The sequence below is a fragment of the Microtus oregoni genome, unplaced genomic scaffold, assembly GCF_018167655.1.
Source record: "Microtus oregoni isolate MIOR12 unplaced genomic scaffold, Mior012 000011F_ref0000422, whole genome shotgun sequence".
In the NCBI taxonomy this organism is placed as follows: Eukaryota; Metazoa; Chordata; class Mammalia; order Rodentia; family Cricetidae; genus Microtus; species Microtus oregoni.
The window spans coordinates 50,658,821-50,678,021 of NW_024543070.1; the positions used below are offsets into that span (position 1 = coordinate 50,658,821).

The following is a 19,201-nucleotide window of genomic DNA, read 5'->3' on the forward strand; positions in this document are numbered from 1 at the left end:
GTTGTATATATAATAAATAAATAAATCTTAAAAAAAAAAGAAAAATTACATCAAAACATTTGTAGAAAATGGTATAAGAAATCATTAGGTTAAGTGAAATAAGACAGACTTCAAAGATCAAATACCACATATGGACCCTACATTTTAATTTTTCAATATATATACATACATCTAGGGTACATGTAGGTTATAAAATCAGAAAGAAAGGAACGGGGTATACTTGATATGAGAGCAGAAGGGAGGCTACGGAAAGAAGAAGACCCACATGGTAGGAATAACACTGGGAGAGAATGAAAATAAGAACACATATTAAACCATCATAATTTAAGAAAGAATTCTGGGATAGAGAGCTGACAGCTAAGAGAGCTGGCTGCTCTGGCGGAGGACCCAGGTTTGACTCTAAGCACCCACACGGTGGCTCACATCCACCTGTGAATCCAGGCCTAGAGCATCCAAAGCCTTTTCTCACTTCTGCGTGCACCAAGCTCACACATGGTACCACACAGACATGTCGTGGGATATCTGTACACTGTGTGAAGGTGTATCGCTGTGATTGGTCTAATAAAAAGCTGAAACGGCCAACAGGTAGGTAGGAGGTATAGGTAGGACTTCTGGGCTGAGAGAGGAAGGAGGAGAAGGAACCTAAGCTATTTGTACCTGAGGAAGACACCAAGAGACGAGAGAGGAAACAAGAGGGACAGATGGAAGAGAGCTAACGCCACATGGCAGGATATAGATTAACAGAAATGGATTAATTTAAGTTATAAAAAACAGGTAGGAACAAGCCTAAACTATAGGCCAAGCTTCTTCTGACCTCCACAGAAAGTGCATGCATGTCTGTGCACCACAAATGTGCACTTGCTCAGAAGAGGACATTGGAGCCCTTGGAACTGGAGTTAAGAGGCAATTGTGAGCAACCATGGGTCTTCCATGAGAGCAGTCAGTGCTCTTAACCGCTGAGTCATCACTCTAGCCTCTTTTAATTTGTTTATTTGTTGTTTTTTAAGACAGTCTCACACTATCCAATACAGGCCTTCAACTAATGGCAAGCCTCCTGCCTCGGCTTTCCAAGTGCTTGGTTTATGTGCATGAACCCCTATGCTCAGCTTTAGCATCTTACTTTTGGGATTTTATATATATATAAAACCTGCCATTTTTGGTTTATCTTCTGAGTCAGAGTCTAGTTCTGTAGCTCAGTGTAGCTGAGTGCCGTCTCTGCTCCCTAAGTGCTGGTGTTATGTATCTTCAAGCTCTGTTCATGTTTTCAGAATACAAAGTGCGTGTTTGTATTTGATTATGTACACAAACACATTCTTTACATAATTATGTATTTCTGAAACTATTTTGCAAAAATGAAATCAGTTGTATCATCTTCCTGGGAATCTGGAAAGTGAGCACTCAGATGCCCCAGCTACTCTTCAGTCCAGGTAAGAGGAAGACAGGGGCAGGAAAGAGGACAAACCATCAGGTTATCATCTTCACATACATTCTAACCTAATTTCAGGAGAAGTCACCTGCTGTCCAGGCTCTGCAGCTTTGCCTCCCATGAGCTGACAATCCCATTTTATACGGTTATAAACACGCATGTGCAAATAAGAGGGTATGATGAGAGAGTATATGTGGCCCCTAAAACATACTCACTACTCCTAATCATACACATTTTATGTGTATGTTTTTGAGGTATGCCTGTGTGCCACATGTGTGCAGGAACCCATGGAAGACACAGGACCCAGGTTCCCCTGACAGCTGGGAGTACCATGTGGGTGCTGGAAACAAAATCTGGGCTTTAACATTAAGCAGGTAATTTTAACCACTGAGCCATCTCTCCAGTCCCACTCCTTAACCTCTATAGGACATGCTTCCAGATTCCTCAGAATACCTCAGTTAAGGAGGTGCTATTCCTACAGAACCTAAGACACAGATTTTATGTGCTTCGAATTTTCTCAACTATAAAATGAACCATGCCTATTTCATTGGGATACTGAGGATGAAACCCTATATGTAAAGAACTCAGAAGTTTAGCAGAAAAGTAAGCTATTGTTAGTACTATTGTTACATCATGATGCAACATCTAAGGTTGAAAAATCAAATATATCATTATTAATATTTCTAACAATGAAATACCCTCATGCCTTCCTAAAGAATCATTAGGGGCAGGGAATACTGAGAAATGACATGGTGATTAAGAGCACTGTGTGCTCTTCCAGAAGACCTGGTTTGATTTCCAGCACCAACGTGGCAGCTCACAATTGTCTTAACTCCAGTTCCAGGGGATCCAACACTGGTCTCCATAGGCAATGTATGCATAGGCATATATGCAGGAAAAACATCTATACACATAAAAATTAATTAAATAATTATTTTCTTTAGAAGGAATGACTGACTGGGCATACAGCTCAGTGATGAGACACTTGCTATATCCCCAGCATTGCAAAATAAAAAAAACAAAAAGAAAGAACTTTTGTTGTGTGTAGTGGCACACCTACAGTTTGCGGACAGACTTGACAAAGGCATCATCCCCCAAATAAAACAGTAGCAAGAGGTCTTAGGCCCCTTTGGGAGTTACATATAAGATATTTACATTATGGTTCATAACAGTAGCAAAATTATAGTTATAAAGTAGCCACAGAATAATATATGGTTGGGGGTCATGACAGCATGAGGAACTGTATTAAAGGGAGCAGTACTAAGAATGCTGAGAACCACTGCTTTAGACTATAGAACATCAAGTAAAGAAAACAAGCACTAAAAAGCAATGAAACATCCTGAATTTACGTGTCTCTATGTGGAGAACATGTTAGGCAAGAGCGAAATATAAACTGTTACCACTACCTACTAGAAACCACAAAGGTACCTGATAATCTTAATTCTGCTTTGTTCTGGTTTTGGTTTTTCAAGACAGGGTTTCTCTGTGTAGCCCTGGCTGTCCTGGAACTTACTCTGTAGATCAGGCCAGCCTCATACTCACACAGATTTGCCTGCCTCTGCCCACAAGTACTGGGATTAAAGACTCGTGTCATCGCTGTCTGGCTTAATTTTGTTTTAAATATGCATGGGTATTTGCTTTTATGTCTGTGCACCACATACACACCTGCTGCCTATCATGGCTAAAAGAGGGCATCAAGATTCCCTAGAACTAGAGCTACAGATGGTTGTGAACAGTGAGTACTGTAAACAGAACACAAGTGCTGTGGAATAATCCTCTGTACACTGTGTGAATATATATCGCTATGATTAGTTTAATAAACAAGCTGTCTGGCCAATAGCTGAACAGGATCGTTAGGTGGGAAAGCCAAACTGAGAATGATTGGATGAAGAAGGAAGGAGTCAAAGGAGTTGCCAGTAAGATGATGAACAGGTTGGTCACACAAAATGGGACAGAGGTAAACCATGAGCCTCGGGGCAGCACACTGATTAATAGAAATGGGTTACGTTGTAAGATCTAGTTAGTAACAAGCCTGGCTATTGGTCAAGCATTTATAATTTATATTGAGTCTCCGAGTCAGTTATTTGGGAAGCAGCTGCCAGTTAGTTAGGAGCAGGTGGTTGGGTCAGGAAAACTCTGCCTATGCACAGGACTCCACAAAAAGGAGCCAGTGTTCTCAAATGAAGCACAATCTCTGCAGCCCCAAAACTGGTCATTTTAACAATATGAAGACATAAATACATATGTGATTAACAACATCCAGTCAATGTTCAGCTATTTAAAGACTTTCAAAATAACATCATAATGTTACTCTGCTATCTATTCCTGAAACCAAACACCTGTGCTGTAGTAAAGACATGACTGTAAAGACTTACTTTGTTGCCTGCCCTTCCAGTCCGTCCAGCTCTGTGCACATAATCTTCATAATGGTTGGGACAGCTGTAATTTACTACCAGAATCAAATGTTTCACATCTAGACCTCGAGCAGCAACTGACGTGGCTACGAGAAGTTTGCAGGTTCCATTCTTAAAGTCATTTATGATGCTGTCCCTGTCGTACTGATCAATACCTGTAAGTAAATTAAAGAGACAAACAGAAAAACATGTTGAAATTTTCCATTCCTACTAAGAAAGTCCTAAACACAGAAATAAAAAACAGACTCAGGAGCCGGGCGGTGGTGGCGCACGCCTTTAATCCCAGCATTTGGGAGGCAGAGGCAGGCGGATCTCTGTGAGTTCGAGGCCAGCCTGGTCTACAAGAGCTAGTTCCAGGACAGGAACCAAAAGCTACGGAGAAACCCTGTCTCGAAAAAAATCCAAAAAAAAGACTCAGGGCTGATGGCTCAGAAATCTGTGTTCAATTCCCAGCAACCACACCCTCTTCTATCATGCAGGCAAATATGTAGGAAAAACGCTGCATTCATAATAAATAAATACATAAATCTTTAAAAATATATCAATTTGCCGGGCAGTGGTGGCGCACGCCTTTAATCCCAGCACTCGGGAGGCAGAGGCAGGAAGATCTTTATGAGTTCGAGGCCAGCCTGATCTACAAGAGCTAGTTCCAGGACAGGCACCAAAAGCTACAGAAAAACCTTGTCTCGAAAATCAAAAAAAAAAAAAATCAATTTGATGATTTCTCAAAAACTTAAAGTCTGAGTTCTGGTTCTAGCAACTCCATTACTCAGAGGAACTAACAGCTGTTAAGATGAACACATACCATAGTTACATCATACACAAGAGTCTAATAATAATAAAACCAACCAGTCTCTATCAACAAATGAATCAAAAGAAGATAATAAATATACACAAAAGGATGTATTATCCAGCTTTTAGAAGAAAATCTAATACATGTTAAAATATGAATCATAAAATCATGACTGGGTGAACCAGAACAAACACAAAAGGATATGAAATGTATTAATTCCCAATAAACAACACAAAGGATAAGAAATTCATAAAGGCATAAGATAGTACGGAAGTATCAAAGTTATAAAGGACAGGTGAAAGGAAGACATAGAGAATAATTGCTTAACCAGTAGTCTTCATGTGGATGATGAAAAGTTCTAGGTACAAGGAGAGAGGGAGAAGCTTCACAGGGAAACAGTGCTTGCTTGCTTGCTTGCTATGCAAAAAAGAAGACCGACGAATCAAGTCTCTAATGGTCATGTAAACAGTCTCCTTATACCTCTGACCAAACTAGCACTGGATCACGGAGAGAGGCGGATTCTGACAGCTCGGACAGTGAGGCACTATCTCAAGGCAATTACGTGAAGAGCAATAGATAGCAGGGCATGAAGTTGGAATTTTGTCAAATGCCTGTCAGATTTCTTCTACCCACATTACAGAAAACAAAGCAGGTACTATTCAGAGCACAAGACAGCTGTTGGCAAGTTAAGTTAAGCAAATGTTACCGCCGTGAAGAGACATGCAGGGGTAAGATGCTCTCATCAAGTCCTTCAGGAGACCATCGGCATGCTCCTGCTTGTCAACAAATATAATGACAGATCCCGACTCCTGATAATGGCCTAAAAGCTCGAGTAATTTCAAGAATTTCTTTTCTTCTTCAATCACAATCTGAAAACAACACATTGTAGCAAGTTAACGTAAAAAACACAAATGTGTCTTAAAACAAAAATGTTTAATCTGTATTGAATGAGGAGAAAATAATAGCTTCCTAGACCTTAAATCGGCTAAGCAAATGCGGACTTTTAACTGGTAGAGTTGTAACTGTGGCAGCCACTGTGGTCACTGGCTCACTCTGACCCTTAACCTCAATTCCATTAATTAAAGACAAGAAAGATGTATCCCATTTCTGTTAGCCTTCATTGCTGGTGGGGAGAACTAAAAAGAGCTTTATTAAGTCAGTTCCATGTACCTGGCAACAGACTGAAGGTTATAACTGATGCGTAATATTTAACTTTAGAAGTTATCTACCTATTTCACAACTATGATATAAAAAGGATCACACACACACTGTCTAAACTAACAATTTCCTGAAAACAGTACCTACCACTTGTTGTTCCACATCTGAGCAAACCACACTCCTGCCCCCAACCTGAACTTCAATGGGCTTGCTCAGGATCCTGCGGGCCAAAGCCTCCATAGCTCTAGGGAAAGTAGCTGAAAACATAACTGTCTGTCGGTCAGGACGAACATTATCCACAATGCGCATGACCTGAGAAAACAATATAGTATATATGTATAAATACAATGAGTCTCCAAAAACCTACCCATTCCTCAAATCAAGCAGAAGGAACTTTGGAGAACTACTTCAGTTACTTTAAATTCATTACCTTAAAAACTCCGAACTTATACCAGAATTTGTAGCTCTCGGTTTCATCTTGTCAAGAAAGGGCAGGCTAAGCTAGGGTGGCAAGTGTAGTGATAGTTTGTGTTTTAACAAAAAAAACCTTGCCTGAAGATTGGCGTGCAGAGTTAAGCCGCTAGAGACCAGGCAATGGTGGCTCACACCTTTAATTCCAGTACTTGGGAGCCCCACGCCTTAATCCCAGCACTAGGGAGGCAGAAACGGGAAGGGATATGGTAGGGTGGAGAGAAGAATATAAGGTAGGAGGAGACAGGAACTGAATGCAGTCTGAGGTTTGTTGGAGATGGTTGTAATCCAAGGCTGCATGCAGTCTGAGGAGCAGTCTGAAGCAGTCTGAGGAGGCAGTGTGAGGACAGGATCTATCTCACCCCTTCAATCTCAAGATCTGGTAGAGGTAAAAGGTCTTTCTAGTGGTTGGCTGCTTTACTTTTTTTATCTTCAGCTTCAACCCCAATATCTGTCTCTGTGTTTTTATAATTCGTGTTACATTCTTTTCTCCTTTTTGTTTTTGAGACAGGGTTTCTCTGTGTAGCTCTGGATGTCCTAGAACTCACTCTATAGACCAGGCTGACCTTGAACTCACAGAGATTTGCTTGCCTCTGTCCCCCAAGTGCTGGGAATAAAAGTATGCATCACCACTGCCTGGCTCTTTATCTTCTTCAATATAGACTTCTTTTTCTTTAATTATTTTTTTATTTTATGCTCATTCATGTTTTTGCCTCCATGTATGTCTGTGTGAAGATTTCAGATTCCCTGGAACTGGAGTCACAGACAGCTGTGAGCTGCCATGTGGATGCTGGAAATCAAATCTGGATCCTCTGGAAGAACCACTAAGTCACCTCTCTAGCCCATCAATAGACTTCTGCCTAGACGCATACTACTGCTTTCCTAATCCTATCCAAACAGAGCCATCCTAGAGGATAAACTTTATCCTAGAGTATAAACTCTCGCTTCCTGAAGCTGTATTAGTCATGGTGATTTACCAATATCTAAATAGCAGCCCATGACCTGAAGCCCTACTTACCCCATGATTTTAACCAATAAAGCTCACAAAAATCATCACTCTGTCTAATTTTCCTCTCCACGGGCTATAATAAAACTTTTAAAAAAGGAAAAAAAAAAAAAAAAAAAACAACAAAAACCCAACACTGGCTCAGTAGATTACGGAACCTGCCACCCAATCTGACTGCCTGAATTCAATCCCTGGGCTCTACCAGGATTGGAAGCAAAGAACTGACCACTGCGAGTCATCATCTGACTTTCAGCCCCATACATACATACAGCCATGTCCAAAATATATATTAAATACTGGCGGGGGAGGGGACACTATTGATTATGACCCTCACTGACAAAGCAGCCAGTTTTACCTAGAAGCAGATCCTGTTCAGTCCTTCAGCCCCATTCGCTGAGACTGTAAGACTGTGACAGCTCATGAAGAACCTGAAGTCCTCTACTCCGTGTGAACTGGACTGCATCTATTTAACTGCTCCCCAAATGGTTCATGGATTCCACAATCCTGGATTTTTAGGCCCACCTACTCATATCTCATTCACAATTCAGTTTCTAACAGGACGTTGACAGAGCACACCTTTAATCCCAGCACTGATGAGGCAGAGGCAGGCAGATCTCTGTGAATTCGAAGCCAGCCCAGTCTACAGAAGGAGTTCTAGAACAGCCATGGCTATACAGTGAAACCCTGTCTCCAAAAAAAAAGAGTTCAGTTTCTGAATCTAAATACAATGGTAGTATATGGCAGATGATGTCTCTTTGGGGCTATGCTTCTGCTGTCCCTTCCCAGACCATGCAGATGTCTTATTCTCACAGCTGCCACCAAATCCTCTACACTTCAAAACCTTAAGAGCCTTAGTGAGGGACTGGAGAGAGCTCTCAGAGAACCAGGTCCAGTTCCAGGCACCCACCGAACACCCACATGGAACAGCGCACAATCACCTCCAGGATGAGCTGACATTTCCAGCCTCTGCAGGCACTGGCATTCATGTGCACACACCACATAGGCACACACCATACACACAATTAAAGGTAGAATAAACCTTTAAAATTACAAAGAAATGGAATTATTACCTGTGGTTCAAACCCCATGTCAAACATTCTGTCTGCTTCATCTAAAACAACATATGTCACTCTTCGGAGATTTGTGACTCGACCTAAGGTCAAAAGAAAAAAGAAAGACAAAAAAAAAAAACAACACTAACTATCAGTCACAATTCATGATGACAACCAAGAACTTTAAAAAAACCATAAAGGGAACTAAAATGCCTGACTTAAGCAGAGGGGAAGGTTAGGTTTCTTTAAACAGTGAAAAGAAACTTTGGTATAAAAGTCTTAATCTAGTGGCAAGTACTTTCTGACAGTGGGTACATGAGGCCCTTTATTTTGTCAAACTCGCCTCTTGCATACCATCATAGGGCCTGAAGAACCTGTAAAATTCAGAAAACAGCCCTCTCCAAAACACATCATAAAACTAAGACTGAGATGAAGCATCGAGCCACATCAGCCATTATCTGACAGCATCACCTAGAAAAAAACATATTAGAGATTACAGCGTATGTGTGGAAAGCAGGTTCCAGTGCTAACTACTTCAGAGGCAGAGAGCCTCTGCCACTTTACAGCCTACTACCATACAGTCAGAAGCACCTTAAATGGGCATGTCAAACCACTGACAAACTGCTCAAAATCACTGGGAACAATGTATTACACAAACTTTAAATAACAAATGCATTACAGATAAATACACTTTTCTATGCAAAGATATACAGTAAATTATTAATTGCTGCCACTGATTTAATAAACAGCCCTGGCTTCTTAACCAGTTAAAAACTAAAAATACAAAAAATCCTTTCTCAAAGATCAGTAAGTATTTCTATCAACTGCAGAATCAACCACCTGGCAAAAATATGTTATTTAAATAGTTATTAAAAGGTAAACAAAAAAAGACAAATAAAGGAAAAAGGTAAAATTAATCAAGATGAAGTTCAGGAGGTTTAATTAATATAACAGTGAGAAAAAACAAGGAATTATACAGTCAGCACTCATCCCCAAACCTTCACTTGCTACACAAGCGCAAGGCCTCAAACAGCCTCAGGGAGAATTAAGTTTACCCCAAGCTCAGGCGGACACTAGTACAAACATGCACTCCTCGGTTCCAGCACTCAGTTACAATAGTCTGAACGCTGCAATGGAAACTTCTAACCAGCTGTTTCTTCAAAAACTAAATATACAGTGTTCACACTAACATCTCCAGCCGCCAAGAGTCTCACAAGGTTGGAAAGAGCATTAAGTCACCTACCTTTGACGGTTACCATCTCGGAAGCCCAGGTCTATAAATCCTCAGGGCCTTTCTCCACAGAAGTTAAATAATGTCAACAGTTTAGTATCAGTTTTGATAGGGAATATTTTAACAAAACATAACATTTGATCTAAAAACATGCAGTATTTACAAAAGACACATTTCTTGAAGCTGCAATAACTTAATTTGTCTATTATTATAAAATACTAACTCCTGTGGAGAATTTTATAATAAAGACTATGATGTCACCCTTTTAAAAAGCAAAGAAAAGCCAAAAAAAGTCAAGTTAAATGCTATAAGATACTGCAAAGTTAGTTGTGAAAAGAAACTGAACTGCCAAAACTTAACTAATACTTTCAACAATAATATTCACTTTAAGATATTACAGCTTTAAGAAGAAACATAGAAACCATTTGTTGGTTTCCAACATCTGTTTTAACAAAAATGTGTCAAGTTTAAAAAGGAAAAAAAAAAAAAACAAATTAAAAAAAAATACCTGTGACTTACCACTGTTAGCAGCTAACATGTCAATCATTCGACCAGGTGTGCAAACAATAATCTCAGCACCTCTTTTCAGCTCAGCGATCTAATGAAACAGGATGAAATTTCATAGTATAGTCATCAGGACTTCTCCAACAGATATGAAAACAGCAGCTGACCCACTCACGGCTCTAACAGGTAAGACAAAGTCTGAATACAAGACTGGAGGCTGGCATGTGGCCCTGGGGCTGCCAGCGTGCTGAAGGACAGGGAGCAGCAGGATGACAACTGGGGCCAGAAATTTGAAACTAATAAAACTCAAGAATTTCCCAGATTTTAATTTGCAACTATTTCTCGCAAACCAAGAACAGGAGGTCAAAATAAACAATAAAATACATATTCTAACACAGAGATCAATGCTTTCCAAATTTAGGAAACCATGACATCAGTCTTCTAAGCCACACCAGCAGGTTTACCCAATAGAAAACACAATAACAGCGCACGGGACTCGGGAAGCTCTGCTGATCTCTATACAAACACACATGGATGCACCAGGTTATACTGAATGCATGCACCGCCCTTTATTTTGCATGTATGAGTGTTTTGCCTGTAAGATCGTCTATGCATCCCGTTGATGGGGGAAGGTCATTGGCTAATAAAGGAACTGCCTTGGCCCATTTTATTGGTTAGAGGATAGGTGGGAGGAGTAAACAGAACAGAACGCTGGGAGGAAGAGGAAGTGAGCTCAGTCTCGACAGCTCTCCTCTTTGGAGCAGACGCCTGAGAGAGACGCCATGCCCCACTCCCGGGATGAAGCTCCAACCCAGGATGGACTAGGCTAGAATCTTCCCGGTAAGCGCACCTTGGGGTGCTACACACAGATGATTAGAAATGGGCTAAATTAATATGTGAGAATTAGCCTAGAAGAGAATGGGCCAAGCAGTGTTTAAAAGAATACAGTGTCCGTGTAATTATTTCGGGGCATAAGCTAGCCGGGCAGGCAGCTGGGGTGTTGGGGACGCAGCCCTGCTGCCCCATTACTACATCCCGTACATACAATGCTGGCAGAGGCCAGAAGAGGGCACTGGCTCTTCCTGAAACTGGAGTTACAGATGGCTGCAAGTTACCTTGGGGCACTGGCAATCAAACCCAAGTCCTCTAGAAGAGCAGACAGTGCTCTTAACCACTGAATGATCTTTCCAGCCTTAAAGCAATTGCAACTCTGGGATGTTGGTTGGCCTGAAAGTCATCTCCTACAGCACAGGTACCAGCAAGAGTGGCAAATATTCCAGATGACATACTGCTTCCTATATGTGTTTTAGTATTTAAGAAAGTACAGGGCTGTGGTAAAGGTGCTTGCTGCCAGGATGACAACTTAGGTTCACTGCCCAGGATTTCACATGGTAAAAGGAGAGAACCGACTCCTATATCCATCTTCTGACTATACTCAAGTGCTGCATGTGCACGTGGGCAAGCACATAAGCAAACTCAAACACATACATGACCCACACGTGCACACACACGCACACGTGTGCACACAAACACAGGTATAATTATAAAATATAAACAAAAAAAAAAGGAAAAAATGTAATGGTTCCTTTCCAATAGAACTAAGGCTGACAGAGCCAACACAGTCACTCACACACAGACTATTGTTAATGTTTTAACTTTTTTTGTTTCTTCTATTACAGAGCCCTGAGATGCTTCTCTGATCTCAAAGCTAAGGTAAGCCTGGCAGCAGCATCTTTGCCTGCCTGTCTAAAGCCCCTGTGGCAGAGCTCAACCCATTCTCACTGCAAAGGCTCTAAGATGTTTGTTTTCTTGCCAGATGTGGTGACACAGGCCTGTAAGTAAGCGCAGCACTTGGAAGACAGGAAAGAAAGATCCATCTGGAAATATCAAGGTCATCCTCAGCTACACAGCAAGTTCAGAGCCTTCCTGGGCTAAGATCTGTCACAAACAAATACACACAATTTGTTTTATAGCGGGGCAGTGGTGGAATCTTTAATCCCAGCACTTGGAAGGCAGAAGCAGGTGGATCTCTCTGAGTTCAAGTCCAACCTGGTCTACAGAGTTAAGTTCTAAGACAGCCAGGGTTTTCTCAAAGAAACCCTGTCTCAAAAAAATCAAAAGAAAAAAATTATACATGTATCTCTTACTACAGGCTGTATGGTCAAATAAACTGGCAAAAATGAACAGTTCAAATATTTAAAATAGCAAAAATGCAAAAAATTCTCAAGGCATGTTCATACAACACTTGTTCTAAAATACACTTTCTTGCTAAGCGTGGTGGCACATGCCTTTAATCCCAGCATTTGGGAGGCAGAGGCAGGCAGATCTCTGAGTTCAAGGCCAACCTGGTCCACAAAGAACAGTCAGAGCTACATAGACAGATCCTGTCATGAGAAAATGCTAAATCAAAGACAGTCAAAGCTTCCTAAAATTTTGCTATATATCATTATGAACGAAGATGAAAGTCTAGCACTAACACATAGCATTAGTTAGCACCTTCTAAAGAAGCCAGCATGGATCAGAGACAGAAACTGTTGGTCTGGGAATTACAGGACCATGTCCTAAGGCAAACTGCAGCTCTAATTAACCTAGTTGATCAACTTATGTCATCATTCTGCATAATTTTTCACTTATAAAATGGAAAAACAGACCTGCATTCTTAGGCATAGCACATATTAATGCTAAGAACTACTTTAAGCCCAGCAGTGTTGGTGCACAACTTTAATCGCAGCACTTCAGAGGCAGATGGATCTCTGTGAGTTCAAAGCCAGTCCGCAAAGAGGACAGGCAGGGACTGGAGGGGGAGGGGGAGGGAGAGTGGAGGGAGGGGGAGGGAAATGGGAGGATGTGGAAATTTTTAATAAATAAATAAATAAAAATAAAAAAGAGGACAGGCAGGGATACAAAAAGAAACCCTGTCTAAAACAGCACCTCCCCCCCCAAAAAAAGACTTCAAAATTCTTTATTAGATTTATTATTTTTCTTCATTCCCCAGGTTTTGAGAAACAATTAGTAACAATGAAGTGCACATACTGGGAGCCAGAGAACTGTAGCTCACTGATACCAAAACTCCCGTATAGCATTCATCAGACCCTTGGGTCAATAATCCGCAGCACACACCAAAAAGAATGGAGTTTAGAAACACGAATGATGTTTTCTGGTCTATATACACATTGGCAAGATAATCAGCACAATCAAGTTCCATCTTTTATCACAGAGCCATCAATTTTTGTGTTTTGTGGAAAGAATATTTAAGTTCAACTCTGCTATCAAGATTTAAATATATAAGGGCTTTATTTATTCAGCCACATCATGCCTAGTCTCTACAGAACATAAGCTTCCGGCATGACATCATGCATTCTTAGGAGCAAGGGTATAAGATAAGGTCTTGACACATACACCTGGCTGGCCTGGAACTTGCTCTGTATAGGAAGCCAGTTTCAAACTTGCAGTGGTCCTCCTGCGTCTGCTTTCTTCTGAGTTCTGGGGTTACAGGGATGCCCCATCTACACATGCACACGCACCCTTCTCAGGACAGGGTTCTTTCTATATGGTTCTCAGGCCTCAAGCTAGGGATCCTCCTTCCTCAGTCTTCTTAATGTGGGAATCACAGGCACACCACAGGCACTTATAATTGTTTAATTATTATACTTATAAATCTTTTAATTATTTCACACCAAATACCCTTTAAGATTTTAAGGGGAATTACCTACATACAAACACTAAAATGAAAGAATTACTTAACTCACTGGAACATTCAATCTGAAAAAGATAGAAAGGCTGAGTGGTTTATTCTAACTACCTGCTCGCTGATTCCTGTCCCTCCGTACACACAGACCACTCTGAGTCCCAAGGTCTTCGAAAACTTCTTACATTCTTTAGTGATCTGTAAAGCCAGTTCTCGAGTTGGAGTCATGATGACAGCTGAAAAGATAAATATGTCAAAGGCTAACCCCAACCCTTCAGAAGACGCTTCAAAACACTAAAGTAGACCTGTGCAGGATGGCCCATGTCTCAGTGAAAAATGTTTGGTCTTTATGGAAATCTGAAAACTGTGTTTCAAAAACTTAGTAATGGCAGAAACCAAGGTAAAGGGCAAATGGATTCTTAAGAACGTGCTATGAGGAAATAACAATTACACAGCATACTCAAACCTCAGAAATATACTCGAAAACAACATAGTTTCCAACAGCAAATCACAGGGTAAAGGGAATCAAGTGACTCTGTGCTACAGAATCCACAGCTGCTGCCCAAAGCACATCGCTCTGAGAGGTACAGAGAATGCACCGTGCCGTGTGTTTCCACAGAAAGAGCTGAGTAATTTTCCCTAATCAAATATGCAAGTAGTAACTGCAAAAATGCGAAGAAATCTGAATCTGAAGACCTAATCCTACATGAAACCCTGGCACACTGGGAAAGCACACTTCTCCTTCTCCTACGCCGACTTCATAATACAGTGATACAGGGCTGAGAACACACCTCAACATAAATAAACAGAGAGATGCATGAGGGGTCTACCTGCCAGGTCAGTTTTAAAACTGAGCTGTGCCAGCCTTGTTTTTGTACTTCTTAAGATGTCACTCCAGAGCTCTGAAGATTCTCATTCCACCTGCTGGTATGGGGAAATCAGCCCCAAACTGCCATATTGATAAAGGAAATGCACATAAAGACATCTTTATTGTCATAATTAATAACTGCAAGAATCAGGTCTTTCTGAAGTAACAACAGCACTTCTAAGAATGATGTGATGAGAAGATTTGTACCTATTGGGCCCTCTCCTTCTTCTAAAGATCTCTGATCCATGATGTGTCTAAACATGGGCAAAAGAAAGGCAATGGTTTTTCCACTTCCTGTCTTGGCAATGCCAATTAAATCTCGTCCAGACATTATAGCAGGAATTGCTTGAGTTTGGATTGGTGTGGGCTTCTCATAGCCATGCCTTAAAAAGAAACAAAAAGAACACAAGAATTATGAGCATTAACTACTCTCAGGGAACCACAAACATTACTTCTTCTAAATGTGATATATCCACCTGATAAAACATTATTTGGTGGACAGCAGAAAAAGCCAAGTGCTGCAGGGATGTCTTTCTGTATGCTGTGAATATGTTTTATTACCATTTTTTTTTTTTCCCCCGAGACAGGGTTTCCCTGTGGTTTTGGAGCCTGTCCTGGAACTAGCTCTTGTAGACCAGGCTTGTCTCGAACTCACAGAGATCCGCCTGCCTCTGCCTCCCGAGTGCTGGGATTAAAGGCATGCACCAGCACTGCCCGGCTTTATTACCATTTCTTAATAATGAAGCTAATGTGGTCAACAGCCAGGCAGAATAGAGCCAGGCAGGAAATCCAAGCAGAGATACATGGTAAAGAAGGGCAAAGGCAGAGAGATGCCAATAGCCTCTGGGGAAGTAAGATGTTAGGTAACAAGTCACAAGCCTCAATGTAAAATATAGAGCAATAAGGCCAGGTGGTGGCAGCACATGCTTAATCCCAGCACTCCAGAGGCAGAGACAGGAGGATCTCTGTGAGTTTGAGGCCAGCCTGGTCTACAGAGTGAGTTCCAGGACAGTCAGGATTGTTTCATAAAGAAACAGTCTCGAAAAACAAAACAAACAAAAAAATATAGAGACTAATGGAAATGGGTTAATTAGTTGTAAGAGTTAGTTAATGATAAGCCTGAGCTAATAAGCAAAAAAAATCTGTAATTAATATTAAGCCTCAGACTGGGCAGAATAAAAGAAGCCCCCGTTTATATCTTGCTGGGCTGACATGAAGGCTTATTGAGTGCTTGCACTCAGGCCAGATAACCTGAGTAGATATGTGGAATCTGCAAGGCAGAAGAAAGAGCAGACTCCCCAGAGTTATCCTCTCATCTCCATCCACACAAGCCACAGTGCATGTGCTCCAGCAAGCATGCAGCCAGGCACAAAATAAAATACAAATGAAAAACAAATAAAAAAAATATTTAAAAGTCAGCATGGTGGTGCATACCTTTAATCCCAGCACCAAGGAGGCAGAGGCAAACGAATCTGTGAGTTCAAGGCCAACCTTGTCTACACACTGAGTTCCAGGAGAGCCAGGGCTAGCTACATAAAGAGACAAACAACAACAAAAAATTGATAGTTTTTAAAATAAATAATTTTTTAAATTGACAATGAAAGAATGAAGCACTAAGAAATTCCACAGGGTGAAACCCTGAAAATAGTGATTTTACCAAGTGACAAAAAAAAAAAAAAAGCAGTCAGGAAAGACGACACACTATGTAATTCCACCTGCATCAACTGTCCAGTGGGGCCAGACCACAGGCATGGGAAGTACACTAGTGGTTGCCTAGGGTGAAGGAGATGGAAGAAGACTGATAAAGGACAGGGAAGACTGATGAAAATGTCTATAACTAGATGGCTGCACAAACCCATAAACATACCACTGGATCATAAACTCCAAGTGGTCAACTCTACACTTACACAACAGCTCATTAAAGACGTTTACAAATTTCTTTAAAAGCCTCGGGCTAAGATGTAGCTCAACGGTAGACTAGTTCCCCAGCACAGTCAACTACCTGGGATGGGAACTTCCACCTAAGAGAAAAATTTTAAGTTACGAATATAACTGAAATCCAGAGATATTTGTGTGAAAGGAACATGGAGAGTAGCAGGACACTGAAAACTGTACATAACCATCAACCACTTACTTTTTGAGGGAGTTTAGTATCTTCATGGAAATTCCACACTGGACCCACGACTTAATTGGTTTGGGACAACCTTTTCCTTTAACTGTAATGCCCTCCATTTCCAATCGAAACACATTCACCTCTGGAAAACAAAGCCTGTTAGAAACTCTTCTGCTGGTACCATCCAGCTGTGTTCACTAGGCGGTCAAAGGTCAAACATCCTCACCTTTGTTTAAGTGCTATCTAAAGAAATCCCACAGCTGAGCTACAGAGAAACACTAAAGCTCAGAGAGACCAAGCAACAATTGCTGCAGTAAATCAAGAACAACGCAAATACCCCAGTTTCAACACTCTGGTTTTCCTGTTTTCTTCGACTGTAGCAGAATAATAAATGCCCAACAACACAACCACCTGGTGTGGCATGATTTTCCCAGATTGCATTTACAGCCGGCTGATGGTGAGCAGTCATACCAACTGCCTCACACACCAGCAGGGCCAACAGAAACACTATCCGAATATGACAAGGACATTACTTCTACCCCTAAGAACAACTATGTGACTCTATCATTTTGCTCTTTTTAAAGATACTTCCAAAACATCTTCCAGCTCCCAAGCCTATGCACGCTACCCCTGTGGAGTAGAACACACTCTCCCGGAGGCCACCATAACATAACCAAACAAACAGAAACATCTTACCCTCCTGAGACATTTTTGCTAGTTCTGGAACTTCAACATAAAAATTTTTTCTGAATGGTTCATACTCAATTTTTCCATGATCAACTGGTTCTAGAAGTTTTCTCTGTTTTGTCTGGTAGCCTGTCAAGGCTGTCTGAAGATCAACTTCCTCCTCCTCTGAAGAATACTTGAATTTTCAGGAACAAAAAAAGGAAGTCCATTATTAATTTCTCCTTCCAGAAGAAAACAGTCCCAGTTATCAAAGCCCTCCTCTTTCTTAGGCACGAAATTAAGATTGCACAACCTAAAAATCTCAAGTAAGAATGCCCATGATTTTTAACATAGGTAAATCAACTCCTTAAAAAGGTTTCAATTGGAGAACAGGAGAATTCTGGGAAGAAGGACTCAGTCACAGAGCAAGCAAGATGTGACTGCCTGACCAAAAAAGGTACTGAGCCACATGGCTAACATATATAAGAATAATGGACTAATATAAGTTATAGAGTTAATAAGAAGCCTGAGCAATGGGCCCATCAGTTTATAACTAAAAAAATAAATAAAAGTTTTCAACTTAGAGTTGGGTGGTGGTGGCGCACACCTTTAATCCCAGCACTCGGGAGGCAGAGGCAGGTAGATCTCTGTGAGTTCGAGGCCAACCTGGTCTACGAGAGCTAGTTCCAGGACAGGCTCCAAAAAGCTACAGAGAAACCCTGTCTCAAAAAAACCAAAAAAAGTTTTCAACTTAGTATCTTTTTCTTTACTCAAAGTTTTTTTTTTAAAGATTTATTTATTTATTACATACACACTGTTCTGTTTGCACACCAGAAGAGGGCACCAGATCTCATTACAGATGGTTGTGAGCCACCATGTGGTTGCTGGGAATTGAACTCAGTATCTCTGGAAGAGCAGTCAGTGCTCTTAACCTTTGAGCCATCTCTCCAGCCCTATTCAAAGTTTTAATAGTAATACAAACCTATATAATTCTCAGAAACACCACTGAGGTTTTGCTGCTGTTTTCATTATCTAGACCTTTACATTAGAGGTTACTAGGAAGAAATGCCATTCACTTTACTGCTTCACTTGTCTTTCTGCTGCATGCCTGAGACGAGCTGATAAAGCAGAGAATGGAAATGTAGGACACAACACAGTTACACCGCTGCTCTACTCTGAGATCCTGCCCTGGTAACTAACTGCGAAGCACATCAACTCCGACGGTTTGCAATAAATGCTCCTAGGACATGAGCATAACCAAGTCAAGACTGAAGACTCACCTCCATGGCATCCTGGTCATTCTCCATCAGCTCTCCCTTCTTCTTATCAGAATCCACTACTGCTTTTTTGGTTGTTACCACAGTAACCACTTTGGTGACGGTTGGTCCAGACTTCTAAAATAAAAAAGGATTACCATACTTTGCAAAAGTTTAAAAAAAAAATAGATTTTAAAACATGTGGACACCAGATAAAAGACAATGTTCAATCCTACAAAATGTAATTGAAACTAACATGATTTAGGTTTTAAGAAGACCAAGAAAGCTTTGGTTTTCTGCAAACTTGTCAATGTGTCTACACAATAGTTTATAGATACACTAATACAAAACTGTAAGTTTATACATATAAGTTTATATGTGTAAGTTTATACAACAATTTTTTGCTTGTTTTTGCTTTTTGCTTTTTAGAGAAAGGGTTTCTCTGTAGCCCTGGCTATCCTGAAACTCATTTTGTAGACTCAGGGATCTGCCTGCCTCTGCCTCCCAGTGCTGGGATTAAAGGCTTGCTGCTATCACTGTTGTAGAATTTCGATC

The 19,201-nt window shown here is 40.9% G+C and overlaps 1 protein-coding gene across 2 annotated transcripts in view; it reads right to left on the reverse strand.

Annotated features, from left to right (window-relative positions):
- Ddx46 (DEAD-box helicase 46) overlaps nt 1-19,201 on the reverse strand; it is a 44,757-nt gene that overhangs the window by 12,511 nt on the left and 13,045 nt on the right. For both annotated transcript variants that reach the window (XM_041659892.1, XM_041659891.1), the window contains exons 7-16: nt 18,671-18,784; nt 17,421-17,586; nt 16,746-16,866; nt 14,819-14,994; nt 13,858-13,979; nt 10,071-10,149; nt 8,339-8,421; nt 5,939-6,103; nt 5,340-5,502; nt 3,802-3,995 (exon numbers count right to left, since the gene is read on the reverse strand). In XM_041659892.1, the coding sequence (XP_041515826.1) occupies nt 3,802-3,995; nt 5,340-5,502; nt 5,939-6,103; nt 8,339-8,421; nt 10,071-10,149; nt 13,858-13,979; nt 14,819-14,994; nt 16,746-16,866; nt 17,421-17,586; nt 18,671-18,784 (1,383 nt within the window). The remainder of the gene's footprint in view (nt 1-3,801; nt 3,996-5,339; nt 5,503-5,938; nt 6,104-8,338; nt 8,422-10,070; nt 10,150-13,857; nt 13,980-14,818; nt 14,995-16,745; nt 16,867-17,420; nt 17,587-18,670; nt 18,785-19,201) is intronic.